The 15,198-nt window shown below is 41.4% G+C and overlaps 2 protein-coding genes across 3 annotated transcripts; one reads left to right on the top strand and one right to left on the bottom strand.

Moving 5' to 3' along the window:
* Positions 1-462: 462 nt before the first annotated feature.
* Positions 463-9,619, bottom strand: LOC134859399 (BEN domain-containing protein 4). Of its 2 annotated transcripts, XM_063875865.1 has the most exons (6): positions 9,124-9,619; positions 5,707-6,285; positions 4,646-4,737; positions 4,445-4,471; positions 3,537-3,777; positions 463-2,234 (listed from the first exon to the last, which is right to left on the bottom strand). In XM_063875865.1, the coding sequence occupies exons 1-6, from the start codon at positions 9,593-9,595 to the stop codon at positions 2,002-2,004; spliced, it is 1,644 nt and encodes a 547-aa protein (XP_063731935.1). In that variant the 5' UTR covers positions 9,596-9,619; the 3' UTR covers positions 463-2,001. The 2 variants fall into 2 exon arrangements, with proteins under 2 accessions (XP_063731935.1, XP_063731936.1); XM_063875866.1 differs by lacking the exon at positions 4,445-4,471.
* Positions 9,620-11,433: 1,814 nt separating this feature from the next.
* shisa3 (shisa family member 3) lies at positions 11,434-14,992 on the top strand. Its single transcript, XM_063875867.1, has 2 exons — positions 11,434-12,006; positions 13,779-14,992. Exons 1-2 carry the CDS (start codon positions 11,736-11,738, stop codon positions 14,354-14,356), a joined length of 849 nt encoding a protein of 282 aa, XP_063731937.1. The 5' UTR covers positions 11,434-11,735; the 3' UTR covers positions 14,357-14,992.
* Positions 14,993-15,198: the final 206 nt, after the last annotated feature.

Here is a 15,198-nt window from a genome sequence, read left to right as displayed (position 1 = left end):
GGCTCGAAACAGATGTTTATTTAATACTCTGTAACTAGGATGTCTGTTTTGTTTGCCACAAATTTAAATCAATTCCCAATTCCTCTTGTATATACTGTATATTCTACCGAAATTTCTACATATTGTTGTTGCTTCTATTACTTAAGTGAAATACATTCATTCTTCCACCTCTTTCAAACCCCTAAACCCCCGTACTACATCAGAAAAACTCAAAACTCCACAAACATCCAATTGTTATTTTATAACAGACATAAATGAAAACATTGATTTAAAATGAATGCGACATTTACATTAAACTACCTATTCAATGTATCATGATCTGGAATAATTGATCAGATGCTATTAAATGACCCAAAAGATACTGATTACACTATTGTTATTTTAATAAATCTTTCTACTTCTTTGAAGATTTTTGTCAAGTCTGCACAAGAAGTAAAAACAGTAGATAGACAGATCCTCATTAAAGCAATTTTTCAGCTTCAGTGCATATTTTATTTATTATAAATAAAAAACAACAGAAGCTATTAGATTTTTAAAAATCCTACAGATGTTTCACAGTGTTGATAACAGCCACTTTGAGGGAGTAAATACAAACAAACGCTCACATTCAGAACAGCAACACAACGACAGAATCCGACTGGTTAAGGTTTCTGTGGCACTTTTCTACTTGGCTTTTTAAGAGAGACATCTCACACAATACTGTACTTTATATTACACATTTACACAGCACTGTCGACGTGGCAAAGTGACCTAATAAATGTGGTACATTCAAAACGTAGAAAACTGTGTCATGGAGTGATTAGTACCAAATGAAATAAATACAAAGGAAGACAAAGGATAGAAATCGTTATACTCTGTTCAAATACCACTCAGACTTTTGCCACAAGACAAGTAAAAGTGCAAATAAGGAATAAGTGCTTTTTTTTATCAACAGATGAAGAAGTGGATATTTTCTGTCATGAAGAAGAAGACAGTTACAACCCACATTGTGATTACGTGAACACATGAAGCATAAATATGTTATATATCGGAGGTCTTGAATCGAGTTTAAGGCATTGTTAAATGGCAACATTTATTCATCCAAACCTAACATGTTTTTCGATGGTGAAAACTGAATGTAAAATTAAATAAAAGTTATATTTTTAAGACTTTTTCATAAAAAATCAATAAAAAAATTGATGACAGAGCAAAGAAAGTGCAAAAAAATGGCATCAAGGAAACAGTCTTATTGTGTTTTCCCACTTTTTGCTTGTTTTGGAAATCTGCATTTTTACTGTCATATACAGCTTTTACAATTAATTTAAAAGGCCTCTTGTAACCTTTGCCGATTTAAGGAATGATGCACTTACTCAACTGTTAATTACTAAGAATCCTCACATTTTCTTTTGTTGCATATCCTGAAATCTGATGCAGGAAGTTCTGAACAGATCCACCTCGACCAGAACTTCTTTCAACCCAAGGAAAGCTACATTTAACACATAGGAAAGACTTTGAAAGGACTTATTAAAACTAGACAAATCAAGGGTACAGAACATGAGTTTCTCAGAGGCACTCCTGTTGATTGGAGGAAAATATGAAATGCTCCTTTCTGTGATGTAGGCGAAAAAGGGTGCAGAGTTAGTGCTGGATATAATACGTCTCTAACTTGGGTTACGTAACACAAATCTTTTCCTGATGACCTTAAGGTATGCATGTGAAAAAAAGATACATATAACAACTGCTCAAAACATGAAACCATAGAAAAAGTAGCAAATGGAAGACTCAAATTTAAAAAGTCGAAAAGACTTCAGAAGTAAGATTTGGCTAAACAAAATAGTATAGTATATAAAAATGGCAAAAAAGAGCTACAAACTATTCAAACGGCTTCAGAGATACTGTGGTTATAATCTGCTTGATAAACTTCTTCTGGAATGTTTTCTTCACTGTGTAAAGTCGGTGTTTTTGGATATGTCGTTGTTCAGCTACATTTCCGGCATTTGTCCTTAAATCACCACTTTGATTTCAGTCCGATTGGCCGTTGTGGCAGCCTTTCAGATACAGTTCGTCCTGTGACAGATGTCCATCGAAGCCGTCCATGTAGAGGCTGCTGGTGCTGCTGCCGCTGCTGCCCAGGAACGTCCCGACTGCTCGGCCCTGACGCGCGTGACCCACGGCGTCGCTGAAAACTTTGTTGATCTGCTCCTCTGATGGCATCCACCAGTCTGGGTTTGAGGCACAGTGCATCCGGATGAACTCTGGTAAAGAGAGTTTCAAGACTAATAAATATTGTTTTGTTTATTGAAAAATCAGAAAAAATGAAAAAGAGGTGTCTATTGTTTGTCTGTTGTAGTAATTCAATGCTGTGTGGATTTTGGGTCACATGACTTGGGAGCTATTGAGAAAAAGTGAGACGTTATGACTAAAAAATGCTTATTATTCATTAAAATATTCATATAAATTAGAGTTTGAAATAAAATCCACTAAAAATAGATGTGTCCTACTTTCCCGGTAAAGTAATTATATCTGGTATCGACGGGAGTCAATGGGTCACATGACAAAAGCAATTAAAAAATCTAATTCCAATCAAAAGAAGTGTGTTCTTTTCAATCAGTGTTGTAATACCATGCTGTAGTGATTTGAAGTCATGAGTGGTGTGTAAGCTACTGAAAGAAAGTTAAATTATCTTCTATTAAAATATTTATGCAAAATCAATTCATGACAAATCAAAAAAGATGGGCCATATAAGATGGTAAATGGACTGTATATATGCAGCGCTTTTCCGATCTTTACGACGCCTCAAAACACTTTACATATACAAGTCAATATTCACCCATTCACAGAGGGCTGCCATGCAAGGTGCCACTGGCTCAAGGAAGCTAACAAGCTGGGGTTAAGTATCTTGCCAAAGGATACAGCAATATGTTAACTTGGGCTGGGATTGAACCCACATCTTCTAATCGGTAGAACACCACACTACCTCACAGCCACTGTCAAATGTATTACCATTTTTTGCACCATTTAGCATGGAGTTATTGAAAATGACATTGGTTTTGTGTCATTCAAAAAGTCATTTATTGATGGTCCGTAAATGAAACTCCTGAGTGACTGTCTGTCAAATATCCAAACCAAAACTAACTTCCCAATGTAAACACATGTGCAAATGTTTCAGATCCTAAACCAAATAAAACTATGAGATAACCCAATCTATATCCATGTAAAAAAAAGCTCATGTTTGGCCGACCATATACTTGTCATGTGAACAGTTATGAATTGTTATGAGCCCATGATTAATGGACTCACTCGATAGTTACGGCTACTTTTCAATTCTGAAACATGGGCTGTAAGAGTGAATTACTCTAACAAGCATGGCACTACATCATTTAAACCACACTCACATTTTATACGCAGACATTTTCCAGAGCTCCTGGCAGAAGGACAGCTGTAGGAGGTCTAACAGTGTTTCAATTCCCAGAGTTTCAGTCATAATGTATCACTTAAATTGAGCAGACTGAAGCATAAAGCAAACACACTTCTACAGATTTTTCCAGGCCTTGTACCTCTGAGGCAGCTGACTTTGACGGGGTTGAGCGGTCGTCTCTCCAGGCCTGGATCTCCTGAGTGGACTGATCGTTTCCTCTTGCCCAAACCGCAGGAGAACTTGAGCTCGTCGGTGGTGAAGACGAAGCGAATCAGGTAGCGCAGCAGCCGCCTGCCATCTTTCTTGGAGGAGTTGACAGCTTCGTCCCACTGTTTATTGGAGATGTAGAGAGGGTAGTTCTCCAGCAGCTGCTTACTGCCCTGCAGGGAAGAGGAGGTGGACAGGCTATGTAATGGTGAGAGGGAATTGAGGTATATCGACATCTTTAATGCACCATGCTTTAACCCCTAAACTCCTTATAGATATTTACTTTTACTTTTTGACTGCAGCTTTAAATTGAATTCTAGGTTTTAGATGGTCCTTCCTGTCCTTTTAACATGCAAAAACTACACAGAAGTTCCCTTCAATCGTACAGTTTACTAAAGGGGCCCTATTATGATTTGGGGGGTTTTCCCTTTCCTGTCGTGTGTTATATAGATTTGTGTGCATGTTAATGGTCTTCAAAGGCTAAAATCTAAGTTTCTCTCCCACACCCTCTCCCTCCCTGCCTGAATCGCCTCGATTGGACTCTTTTGTTTAATTATGCGCTCCAACACATTGAACATGATAGGCTTAAGGGATGGGACATCTCTAAGAGGGTTGACCGATCACAACAGAGCCAACCAGTTAACCAATCAGAGCATACTGGGCTCTGGTTTCAGACAGAGGGTGAGAATAGGTGCTTCAGCACAGGCAGTTTGAGGAAAATAAAGAGCTTTTTGAACATTAAAGCATGGAAACATGTCACAGAAGAGGCACAAAATACAAATATGAAACTTAAACTGAGCATATAGGGCCCCTTTAAAGGCTTAAAGTAAAAACACAGACCTCAAAGACTGTTTGTCGTTCTTCTTCCTGCGAGAAAGAGTTTTCTTTCATTTTCACACCACTTAATTGCAAAATTAACACGACACAGAATTGTATCACAGAATAATGGATATGAGCTGATATTTTTACACCTTAACAAATGCTACTGATCGCACATGCTATTAATAGCTGTGAATAATGTATAGCCGTGTGTTTTCTAACCTCTGTGAGCTGCTCCTCTGTCATCGGTGGGACCAGCTGGTTGTGAAACTCAAGAACAGTCTTGAAGTAGTCGAGAGCGTTTTGACAGGGAACTGTGGAACCAGAAAGGCAAAGGCGTTGTTCAAAATATGCTTGAAGGCAAAGAGACATCCCATCTGATGTATAATTTAACAACAATACTCCAGATATGTGCGGATAAATTGAGGCGTTTCAATGCAAATTAGGTTAGGGTGACACAGGGGAACTCAGAATGCTTTAGGGAGAGCAGAATGGTTAATAAAAATAGATGCTATTAAGACTGTTGCCCCAAACTCTAAATGCATTTAGAGTGGGAGAGCATGTCACTCTCTGAAACAGATGACACAATCGGTTTAGGTCTAATGATGACATACTGATAATAGCTTGGGGATTGATTTATGCACCTGTCTGTGTAAAAGATGCTGAAATCAGTCAGAAAGAACGTTTTTAACGAGATACACAGACAGGTGACGGATTAAAAAAAAAAGGTTGAAAAATGAGTAGAGTTGAAAAGTATAATTGAAATAATCAATCCACATAAAAGTAATTTATGTGGATTGATTAATAAATCACCTGGTCTCCTAAGCTATTTCCCTCAATGTGTAAAGTCGATTCGAGTCTTCAGGCACTCAAGATTCAAGTAAGTCAAGTCACACAGCAGAGTGCGAGTACACTTCAGTACTTTGAGTAGAATGCAAGTGTAGTAGATGCAAAAAAAATCCATTTGACTGGAATTGACAGTGATCCTGCCAGTCCCAACATTTTCAATAAGAGAAAGAGTGAGTATAAGGCACAGTGGAGACCCCATGACCGAGCTGGTCTATGGCTTCCAAATCACACAATCTATCCCTGACAACAGATAAGTGAAGAACAATGTGTTCGTCCCTCTATTAGCGCTCTGTAGATTTAAGAAATGCCTGGGAGCTTATGGTAGAAAAACACCGTAGTTCTATTTTGTCACAGATCTTTCTCACTTTAACTTTGACCCATCCCAAAAGAAAAGACGCAACACAAAAGTGAAAACCGGTCTTTCACTACTGCACCTGGAATATTATCCAGCTTGTTGCGGAGCTCTTCGTTCTCCTGCTGCAGAGACAGCACTTCCTGCTCCAGCTCCAGGCAGCGCGGGCAGCAGTTCTCCTCCTCCTCATCCTCCTCGGGTAGCGTGGACGACGGGTGGCCGTACGACTCTGACTGAGTCGGCGAGCCCCAGCCTCCAAGGCTGTGTCTTGGAGGAGACACCCCCGGGCCGTGCCCCGCTGATGGACACTGATCCTCATCCAGCCCTGCAGCCAGATGTTCCTGCTTCTGCTGCGGCCCTGAGAGCAGGTAGTTCTGTAGGGAGTCTGTGAAGATACGGAGAACGGCAGAGGTCTGTTGTTGGTTCAAATGGCTTTGGTGGGCCTCCTCTTCTGGGTCGGTGGTGGAGGAGCTCTCTTCAGGTTTGGTCTTCCCCAGGGAGGAGCAGTGAAGCCCCTGCACCTCCCCTGCCCCATCTTCCAGCTTGATGTTGGAGGTGAAGGTGGAGGAGGAGGAGGAAGGCTCCAGGAGACGACCGTTGTTGAGGAGGCTGAGGACTCGGCTACACTGATGGGCGAAGGCATCCAGGATGAGACGATTCTCTACGAAAGAGAGATGAAAAATCAAGAGGTCAACAGTAGTATTCCATCCACAGGGATACTGTGTTCATAAGCTGATACATTTTAAGTGTACGGTTCATTTTAGATCTTAGAAACAGCACAATATCCTCTCTAACGTACATTTAGAGGCAATTCTTGAGCTTTTGACTGCATTGGTGTTCTTCAGCGGATTAGTTTTCTTTACATCAGGTGTTCATATTTTAAGTCAATATGTTTAAAAAGTTCAAAAGACACTTAGATTACAAGGAGGTTTTTGACATCTACTGCCTGCAAATCTGGTAAAGCAGTCAAAAGCTCCAGAATAACTTATAGATGAACTTTTCTTCCTTAGCCATCATAACCTTTAATATACATTATTCCTTGCACTAAAACAGATAGGTAGAAAAAGTACTCAAATCCAAGGTAAAGTGCTGCTTCTTGTACTTGTTCTGCAATAAAATGTCAACATATGACGTTGCATTATTATCCTTGGCATTTTAGGATCATCAATACTGATGCATCATTCTGTGAGCAGAACATTACTGTTGTAGCTGGGGAATAATGGTGTAGAAAAGAAAGTTTGGCCATGAAAATTTGTATTCATTTGGACTGTTATATAATCTTGGCTTTTATTGTGCAATATTGGTTCATTTTACCCCTTTGGGCTTTGAAATTTGATATATTAAGCCATGTGGGAGGTTAAGAGAGGATTTTTTTCTCCAGATCTGCTGACGACTCGTAGATATTTAAACAAGATAATGAGCTAAATAACATGTTGCTTTATTTAAAGTGGCTGCAGGTCAAACAACTTAGGAACCCAGTTAAGTAAAACCTGGAAGTAGTAGAGAGAAGAAGTACAAGCACCTCAAAAGTACATTAGTGATGTACTGCTGAAACATAATGAAATTCCCTATAAAAAGCAGCAGATAGACTCATGGAGACAAAATGAGCGGCTCTGTGTTTAGTCATTCCTGGATTTTGTTGTTTCTGTCCCATTTTTTTCCTTTGCAATGTGTCATTTTGTGTTGAATATTTTCCGCAAACAGTAGCTCCTCTGATCACAGAAATGTCAGCTTCATTATGCTGATTTATTCAGATGTCAATAAACCATAAAGTCACAGTAGCTGATGTGACCAAACGCAGCCGTGAAAAAGACAATCAGCACGGAGCCATTGTCCAGAAAGGAGCCTCAGTGTGCAGTTTCCCTGGTAGTCTGGGCACGTCTCAATGAGATGATCTCACACATACCTCCATGTAATGATTATGAGTCCTCTGTCCTCACACAAAAACACACAAACACAAATATGCACAACAATAAATGAGTTCTGGGCGGCCACTGCTGCGTTTTCACTCGCTCAGACGTGTCTATCAGCCTGGCGCAGATGTGTCGCATCTATTAATATGCGTGCTGTCTCTGTTTACTCGTCGAGATGTATCTGATATCATTCCCCTTCACCCTGCAACCCCCCAACACACCCTCCTCTGTTTCTCTCACCAGTTCTGTGAGCTGAGAGCCTCATAAAATTTCATTAAAACAACACGCTCGGCAGAGGCAAATTTATGAGCCCCATTTATTTTAATCACAACTCTTTGGGAACGGCTTTTCAATGCAATTTGTGTTATTGTGTTCTGAACTGATTGCTGAGTCCAGGGGTCTCTGCTGCCTCTCTCTCCATGAGAAGGGCATCAAGTTGTGTTTTTTTCCAGCCATGAGAGGGACATTAAGTTTCTCCCATTGTGCAGATAAGAAGCACTTATACGTGTCGTTATCAGTAAAGAATGAACACCATGTGTAGCTGTGATTGTGTCAGATCAGCGTAGAAAATCTGGTTTAGTGTGATCATTTCATAAGTGACCAAGCGTATGCCTGAAGGAGTGCTAACAATGGGTCACCATCACTTTAACCAGCGCTTCAGGAATCCAGCTGCACTTTCACATATTTAGGTGCGTGAAAGATAGGACAACAATACCTATTTTTAGATCAAACCAGTGACACTTAAAGGGCGCATTTGCCAGTTCTCATGCAGGTGAGTGAGTACAGTGCAACCTGAGCTTAGAACGAACACTTGATTGTCTGTAGAGCAACAAAAACCAGCAGCAAATTGAGCCTCTGATTCTGGCTGTGATAAAGAGATTAATATCTGATTACAGGATGAGATGTAATGTTTAATTTCATAACTGCCAGGATTGGGTTCATTGCTTTCTTCTTAATGTTAGTTCCCATGGACCCGCCCTCCACACAGGGAACACATTTCTCCCTTTGCCTGCACAGCCCTAATGAACCGCAGCTGAGGAGAAAAATTAGCTCAGAACAATGTGTTTCAATAGAGATTGAGAGGGCTTTCTTGCACACACACACATACATGAAACACACACACATACATGAAACACACACACAAACACACACACACACACACACACACACACACACACACACACACACACACACACACACACACACACACACACACACACACACACACACACAATTACCCAATGTATTTTTTAGCACATGCACACTGGAGATTCAATCATGACTGCTCTCATTACAGCAGCAAATCAATCATTGCTGACAGGAGAAATGGGAACAAAAACATGAAGCTCATGTGAACAAAAGAGATTTTTCATATTTGTTTGTATTTTTATTTAAATTGATTGATTCTTGAGGCTTTATGCTCCAATGAAGTGAAAACCCAAAAATATACACAAAAAACCCAGGACAATCTGTGACATGTAGCTCAGAAAAGTGTCTTTCCAAATAAATAAAACTAGCTTTGGAGAAAGTCCACACAAGAGAAGGAGTCACTGTCAACCCTCACTCTAAACAAGTTTGAAACCCACCTGAGCTGATACCGTAGGTGCAGTCTGGGGAGAGTCTGGGCTCTGATCTGCCGCCACCAGTGCGCCGCTGCTGGGTACCAGGAGAGGCTGCCGCCGCTGCCGAGGTGGATGTCGGGACCCTGCTGTTGGGCCTGTTCTCACATGGGAAACGATCCTGCTGCTGCCGAGGCGTCTGGTGATGCTGCTGGCTGCTGCTGATTGCCACACTGGTTTGGTGGGGCTGCTGCAGACGCTGGTGGTGCTGCTGGTTGTGATGGTGCGGCTGGAAATGGTGAAGCTGCTCGGGGTGGAAAGTGAAGTGATGCCCGTCGCCAAACAGAGGCACCTCCACCACAGCGGACCTGTCAAACCGCGACTTGCCCGCCGAGCGCTTACTCTGGAAAGGTTTCAGGCTGTTGTGCGGACCTTGCTGCTGGCGGCACATCTTCGGGGCGCAGGGCCCTTCATCTGCGGGCTGCATCTCTCCCTCCATCCCGGCCAGGTGTCACAGCGTATGGCTCGGTGTTGTGGCGTGCTGGTGTGACGGGCTGGAGGATCAGATCCGTCACTGTCTGGCTCGGTTTCCCTCATGCACAGTGTGTGAAGGGTGGGCTCATTTATTGACAAGCAGCCGCTCCAATCCCCAGTCGGGAGTGCAAACAGTGAGACTCCTCCAGAGGGAAATACAGGCGGGACTTGTGCCTGCTGCCTCCTTTGTAGCCACCATACACACCGAGAACAACGGGGCGCTATAGCAGTTTTACAATCTGGAAATGAAAAAAAAAAACGCAGAATGAAATCCGACAAATGAAAAGGCAGAGGCCATTTTGCTACTGAGCGCAGAGCATCAATAGAGCAACATGAGAGCAAATGAAAGAAAAGGCCATCCACACAGACATCATGCATAACGAGCGAAAAAAAAGTACTTTAGTTATTATTTGTTATTGCTTACTCCTAACAGCCTATGTACTTGGATCAATAAAACGAAATAAAATAAACTGTTGAAATGATAGTTTATACATCTTGGTCCTGAAGTCGACAACATGTTTTAGCTATTCTTCCAATAAATAAAATATATATATGTATAGTATTTTTAAAAAAAGGAAAGTAAATATATTTTTAAATTAATTTAAAGGTCATACTTCAGTCATTTGATTCGTAATTTCCTTCATGTTTGAACGTATTTTAGTTGGTTTAAAGCCTGCTGGTGAACCTGCCTGATAGCCTGCAGGGCTAAAAGTTTGCATCACCACACGGGGGCGCCACATCGAAAGGTAACAACCTATGGTAACATCACGAGAAGAGTTGAATAGATGGAGGAATGAAAAGACCTGCTGCTGAATAACATAAATGTGTTTTTCTCCTCCTTTCAACAGCTCAGTCAGGTTGGTAGTTTCTACTTGTGCTTAATATCAAAACACATGTGTGTCTCAATAGTGTGTCTCAACATCAAACTCAACCTGAGCTTAAAATGGAAGATTTATAGGTCTGTATGAAAAATGGTCCAAATAAAATATTGAAAGGCTAATAACTTTTCAATGATGATTTCCATAAACGACATATTACACTGCTTATTATCAGTCCATATTGGCGTATTTGAATGCAGTGTCAAACACAGCTCTATCCTTTACTCCTTTGTCTTTACTCCTGTATCTCTATCTCGATTTTTCCTCCCCTTGAATAAGCCATATCTCTATTCACACGTATGTTTCTTTTGCTTAACAAACTTGATTTGCTCTCAAACATTTGGAAATATTAGATAATGATTAAGTTTGATTAGTTTTGTTTGATCTTTTTAACAAAAATAACATATAATCCTTAATTTTCACCCGTAGTGTGTGGATTTATATTAAAAACACACCCAACGAATACAAGTACAAACATAATAAATGATTATTTAATTAAACAGAGTGTGTTTTATTTCTTATTATTTTCACTTGTTGCATAAGGATAGGTCTCCTTTACAATTATGTAGTTTTCTTCTGCATTACATAGCTGTCTTGCTTTATTGGTTTTACATATTGGCACTTGCATTGCTCATTGATCTTAAATGTAAAATAGTGATTATAAACTAATTAGATTAATACAAGTAGTCTATAAATTGCTGTACCGTGAGTTTCCTTACATGCAGAATAATGTTGTTAAGACCATGTATTGTTATTATTATGTTATTTGGGCACCTTCATGGTCATTATAGGTTTAATCGGCATAGCTGCGAAGACCACCATCACGTGAATGCGCACGTTTGGTTAATGGGGGTTACGTGCGCGCCAACACAGCCAGAGTCACAAAAGCAGCAACTCTGCAGTGAGGTGGGCGCACAACTTCTGCACCGACATCAACAAACACTCTCAGGAGCCACTCGGTATTGGACACAGGGAACCCGGAGCAGATGTTTGGATGAGAAAACTTTTGAGTGATGATATTTTTAAGTGACTCACACAGAAGACTCAATTAAGGATTTTCTTGCATTGCAATTTGGGAACTTTTCAACGGCTTTTGTTGGCGGAAAGATGACGGATGTGTGGATCGCCGCGTTTCTCTTTCAGTAACTAAATCTCAATGAAGAGTCTCTAACCCGGTGGCCGGGAGCCCACAGGACGCAGGAACCGTGAACCCAGCGGCTCGCCGGGATGGCGTGCCTGCTGAACTGCCTGCTGCTGGGATATCTGACCTGGAATCTGCGGATATCGGACGCACAGGGGGAGTACTGCCACGGCTGGCTGGACGCTAATGGGAATTATCATGATGGCTTCCAGTGTCCGGAGGACTTTGACACCATGGACGCCACCGTGTGCTGCGGCTCCTGCTCGCTGCGCTACTGCTGCGCGGCCGTGGACGCACGAGTGGACCAGGGCAGCTGCACCAACGACAGGGAGGTGGACAACACCGAGTTTGCAGCGCGTAAGTTTACTACATTTAAAGTAAATTACTCAAATAAAAAAGACTTTCACAGGTTGTTTCAAAAGTGCAGCAGTTGAGCAAAATTTCAAAAAACAAGTTCTGAGTTTATTAGATTGGATAAACAGAAATACAATATCTAAAATGAATAGTATTTAACTTACATGCAATTGTAAATAAAGTTAACAGATGAATGCACATGTTTAATCGAATTTATGACTTATTTAGTGTGATTGATCTTTAGGAAAGTTGGTTTCTACAGAGAGGTCAGAGGTCAGCTGAACATTAATAAACACAGCATAAAGCATGACTACCAGCCAGACTGCCCTGCTGTCGCATTGAATTATGAAGAAATTAAACAGTGTGCTTAAGATCTGGTGCATTGACTCAAACATGACACTTATACATGTATGTTCTTAAGGACGAAAAAGGCAAACAGTTGTACTATTAAGTACAACACATGGAGGAACAAATCACAAGTTGTAAGACAGACTAAAGTAGATGTGTTTGAACCTACACTTTTCCTATAATATTGTCCAATTTACAAAACAGGAAGTATTTTTCTTAGCCACCTTCTGTATATTCAACACGTGTTTTAAAGTTTTCATGTAAAGTTTTTGTGTCCAGTTTCCAACACCTTATTCTCTGAGCTCCTGTGGCTTCATTTGACCTGAACTCACTGCAGATTGCTATCAGTGTAAAAAGTAAACCTGGAGGAGTTTCTGGGGACCCAGCCTGTCAGTCACAAGTGTTCTTAAAACCCGCTCTGGAGAAACCTTAAGCAGAAATTTGCATAAAAGTTAATCAAGATTAGTTCAATCGCAATGCAGGAATGTATTCAAAACTTTCTCACTCAAGCCGGCTTATGTGTTGCCCAACACAAAACACACTCACTTTGACTTCGGATTTGCCAACCAAAGTAATCACAACACAATGAGGGAGCAGCTCATTTTCTTTGGCTTCTTTGACAGACTCTCACATTAACCCACTGTGAGTTGTGAAATCTTCAATAATTGGTCCCTTTAACCCTCAACGTTTTCTTTAAATTTCTCGAACTGATAAACTGTGTGGCTTTAACTGAATGGACTGTGTGCTCAGAATTTCCTAATTTTTCCTGTGAAAATAAATAAACATTAACTAATTTCCTCCCAAAGTGCAAATGGGCTTCATTAAGAGGAACTTGAACTGTTGCTGTATTCCAGCAGGAATACTTCTGTTAGGTTTTATAAATAATACTATGAAGGACATAAAATAAATTAACTGATTAAAAATGATTTTTTAGTATTTTAGTTTTGAGTCATTAACAAGAAACATACTTAATTAAAACACATTTGTAGCACACAACAGTTACTGTTTGATAATGGATTGAAGTTGTCAGCAGATCAAATTGTTTATTAATGTGTTTGTGAACAACTATAACTTAGGCTGGATAAATAATGAACAACAATGCAGTAACAACTGTTGTAATTATATAAAACACCTTAAGTGTCTTTGTTTTTATAAAACATTAAAAACAAATTCTATAAAGCCTATAAATGTGAAGTAGGGGATTAAAGCAACAAACAGAAGTGTTAGAGAAGTGCTTTTTATCTGATATATTTAGTTTCTTTTGAACTTTTTACAGCAGTTTAGTGTGTTGTTTTTGAATCTCTCTGGTAATGTGAATAGAAAATGATAATAACTTTATTTGGTGATTTCTTACATGTAGACATGTATCCCTTGAAAGAGTTTCCTCATAATTGATCCTAACCTGCCTGCGTTTCCTCCGCCCTCAGAGCCCATCTACGTCCCCTTCCTGATGGTGGGAAGCATCTTCGTGGCCTTCGTGGTGGTCGGCTCTCTGGTGGCCGTCTACTGCTGCACCTGCCTAAGGCCCAAGCAGCCGACGCAGCAGCCGATCCGCTTCTCCTTGCGTAGCTGCCAGGGTGAAACCATCCCCATGATCCTCACCTCCGCCCCACCGAGCCTCCGCGCCCCATCGCGACAGTCCAGCACAGCCACCACCAGCTCCAGCTCGGCCGGGGGCGGCAGCTCCATGCGAAGGTATTCTCTCGGGGGTCCGGGGCAGCAGCACGGCTGTTTGGTGTCTGCCACCATCTCCTCGTCAGCCTCCACCCCCACCCCTCAGACTTTGCCACCACCTCCACCTCCCCCCTACATGTGCCCACCCACATCTGGGGGCATGCAGCACCAACTCCCCTCCACCCTCACCCACACCCAGCTGCAGCTCCACCAGACCTCCATGTCCTCTCACTCCACTCAGGCCTTCCTCCTGCCGCAGCAGTACTTCTTCCCGCTGCAGCCCGACCCATTCTCCTCAGCTAAGGGCTTTGCAGACTTCGGACAGAGCTGACAGCTCCCGGCGGGGGAAACAGAGGGATTACAAGATTTCTAGAAGGTTGGATGTGAGCCGGGCGAGGACAGACACACTGCAACACAGCTGGTGGTGTTTGGGTGGAAGGCCCGGGCCGGCTAAAAGGACACAGAGGGTGCGACAAGAGGACGAGGGATAAAGTACGACAAAGCTGCGCAGCCTGAGGCGCTTCCCCCTTCTGCATCACAGGACACATCAGAGTTCAGCAGACCTGTTAGAGGCAGTAACTGTGTCCCATCTTGTGCACTTTTTTCTTATATTGTAAACAGACCTCACTGGCCTTACATTTTATTTGTATAAAAGGAGTGTACAGCTTACAATATAGACTCAAATCTTGACAAGTTATCACAAACCTTCCTCGTAAATCTGAAATACTTTAAAGGCAAGTGGCGTTGTCACTGAGACTCATTGCTACATGATTTAAAGTTGAAAACCAGGGAAATATTGTTTTTTTTTGACAATCGCAAGGACCTCGGAAAGACGGGAGGACCGGACACACAAAGAACTTTATATTTGGAGGAAATGTGTACTTTTATAAGATTTTGTACAAACATTGTACCCACAGCAAGGTTGTCATATTGATTCCCTAATTTACAGCCAATAAAACGTTGTATCTCAGTACTTTCTTGGCACTGATAAATGTTTGTTAAGTGAGATTCGGCACTCTGAAAGTAGCCTCATCATCATCATCACTCAAACAAAGACAAAAAGGAAACCGGAGCGGCCGGGCTGCTCACTACCTGTCGCTCACTCTTGCGCCAGACTTCACAGCAGGAATGCAGCGCTGAGATCAGTCATTGTCAGTGTTCAATGAGCATGGC

This window comes from Eleginops maclovinus, chromosome 23 (assembly GCF_036324505.1).
Source record: "Eleginops maclovinus isolate JMC-PN-2008 ecotype Puerto Natales chromosome 23, JC_Emac_rtc_rv5, whole genome shotgun sequence".
Lineage (NCBI taxonomy): Eukaryota > Metazoa > Chordata > Actinopteri > Perciformes > Eleginopidae > Eleginops > Eleginops maclovinus.
Note: the sequence above shows the minus strand (reverse complement) of the source record. Positions and strands in the feature narration are given on the sequence as shown.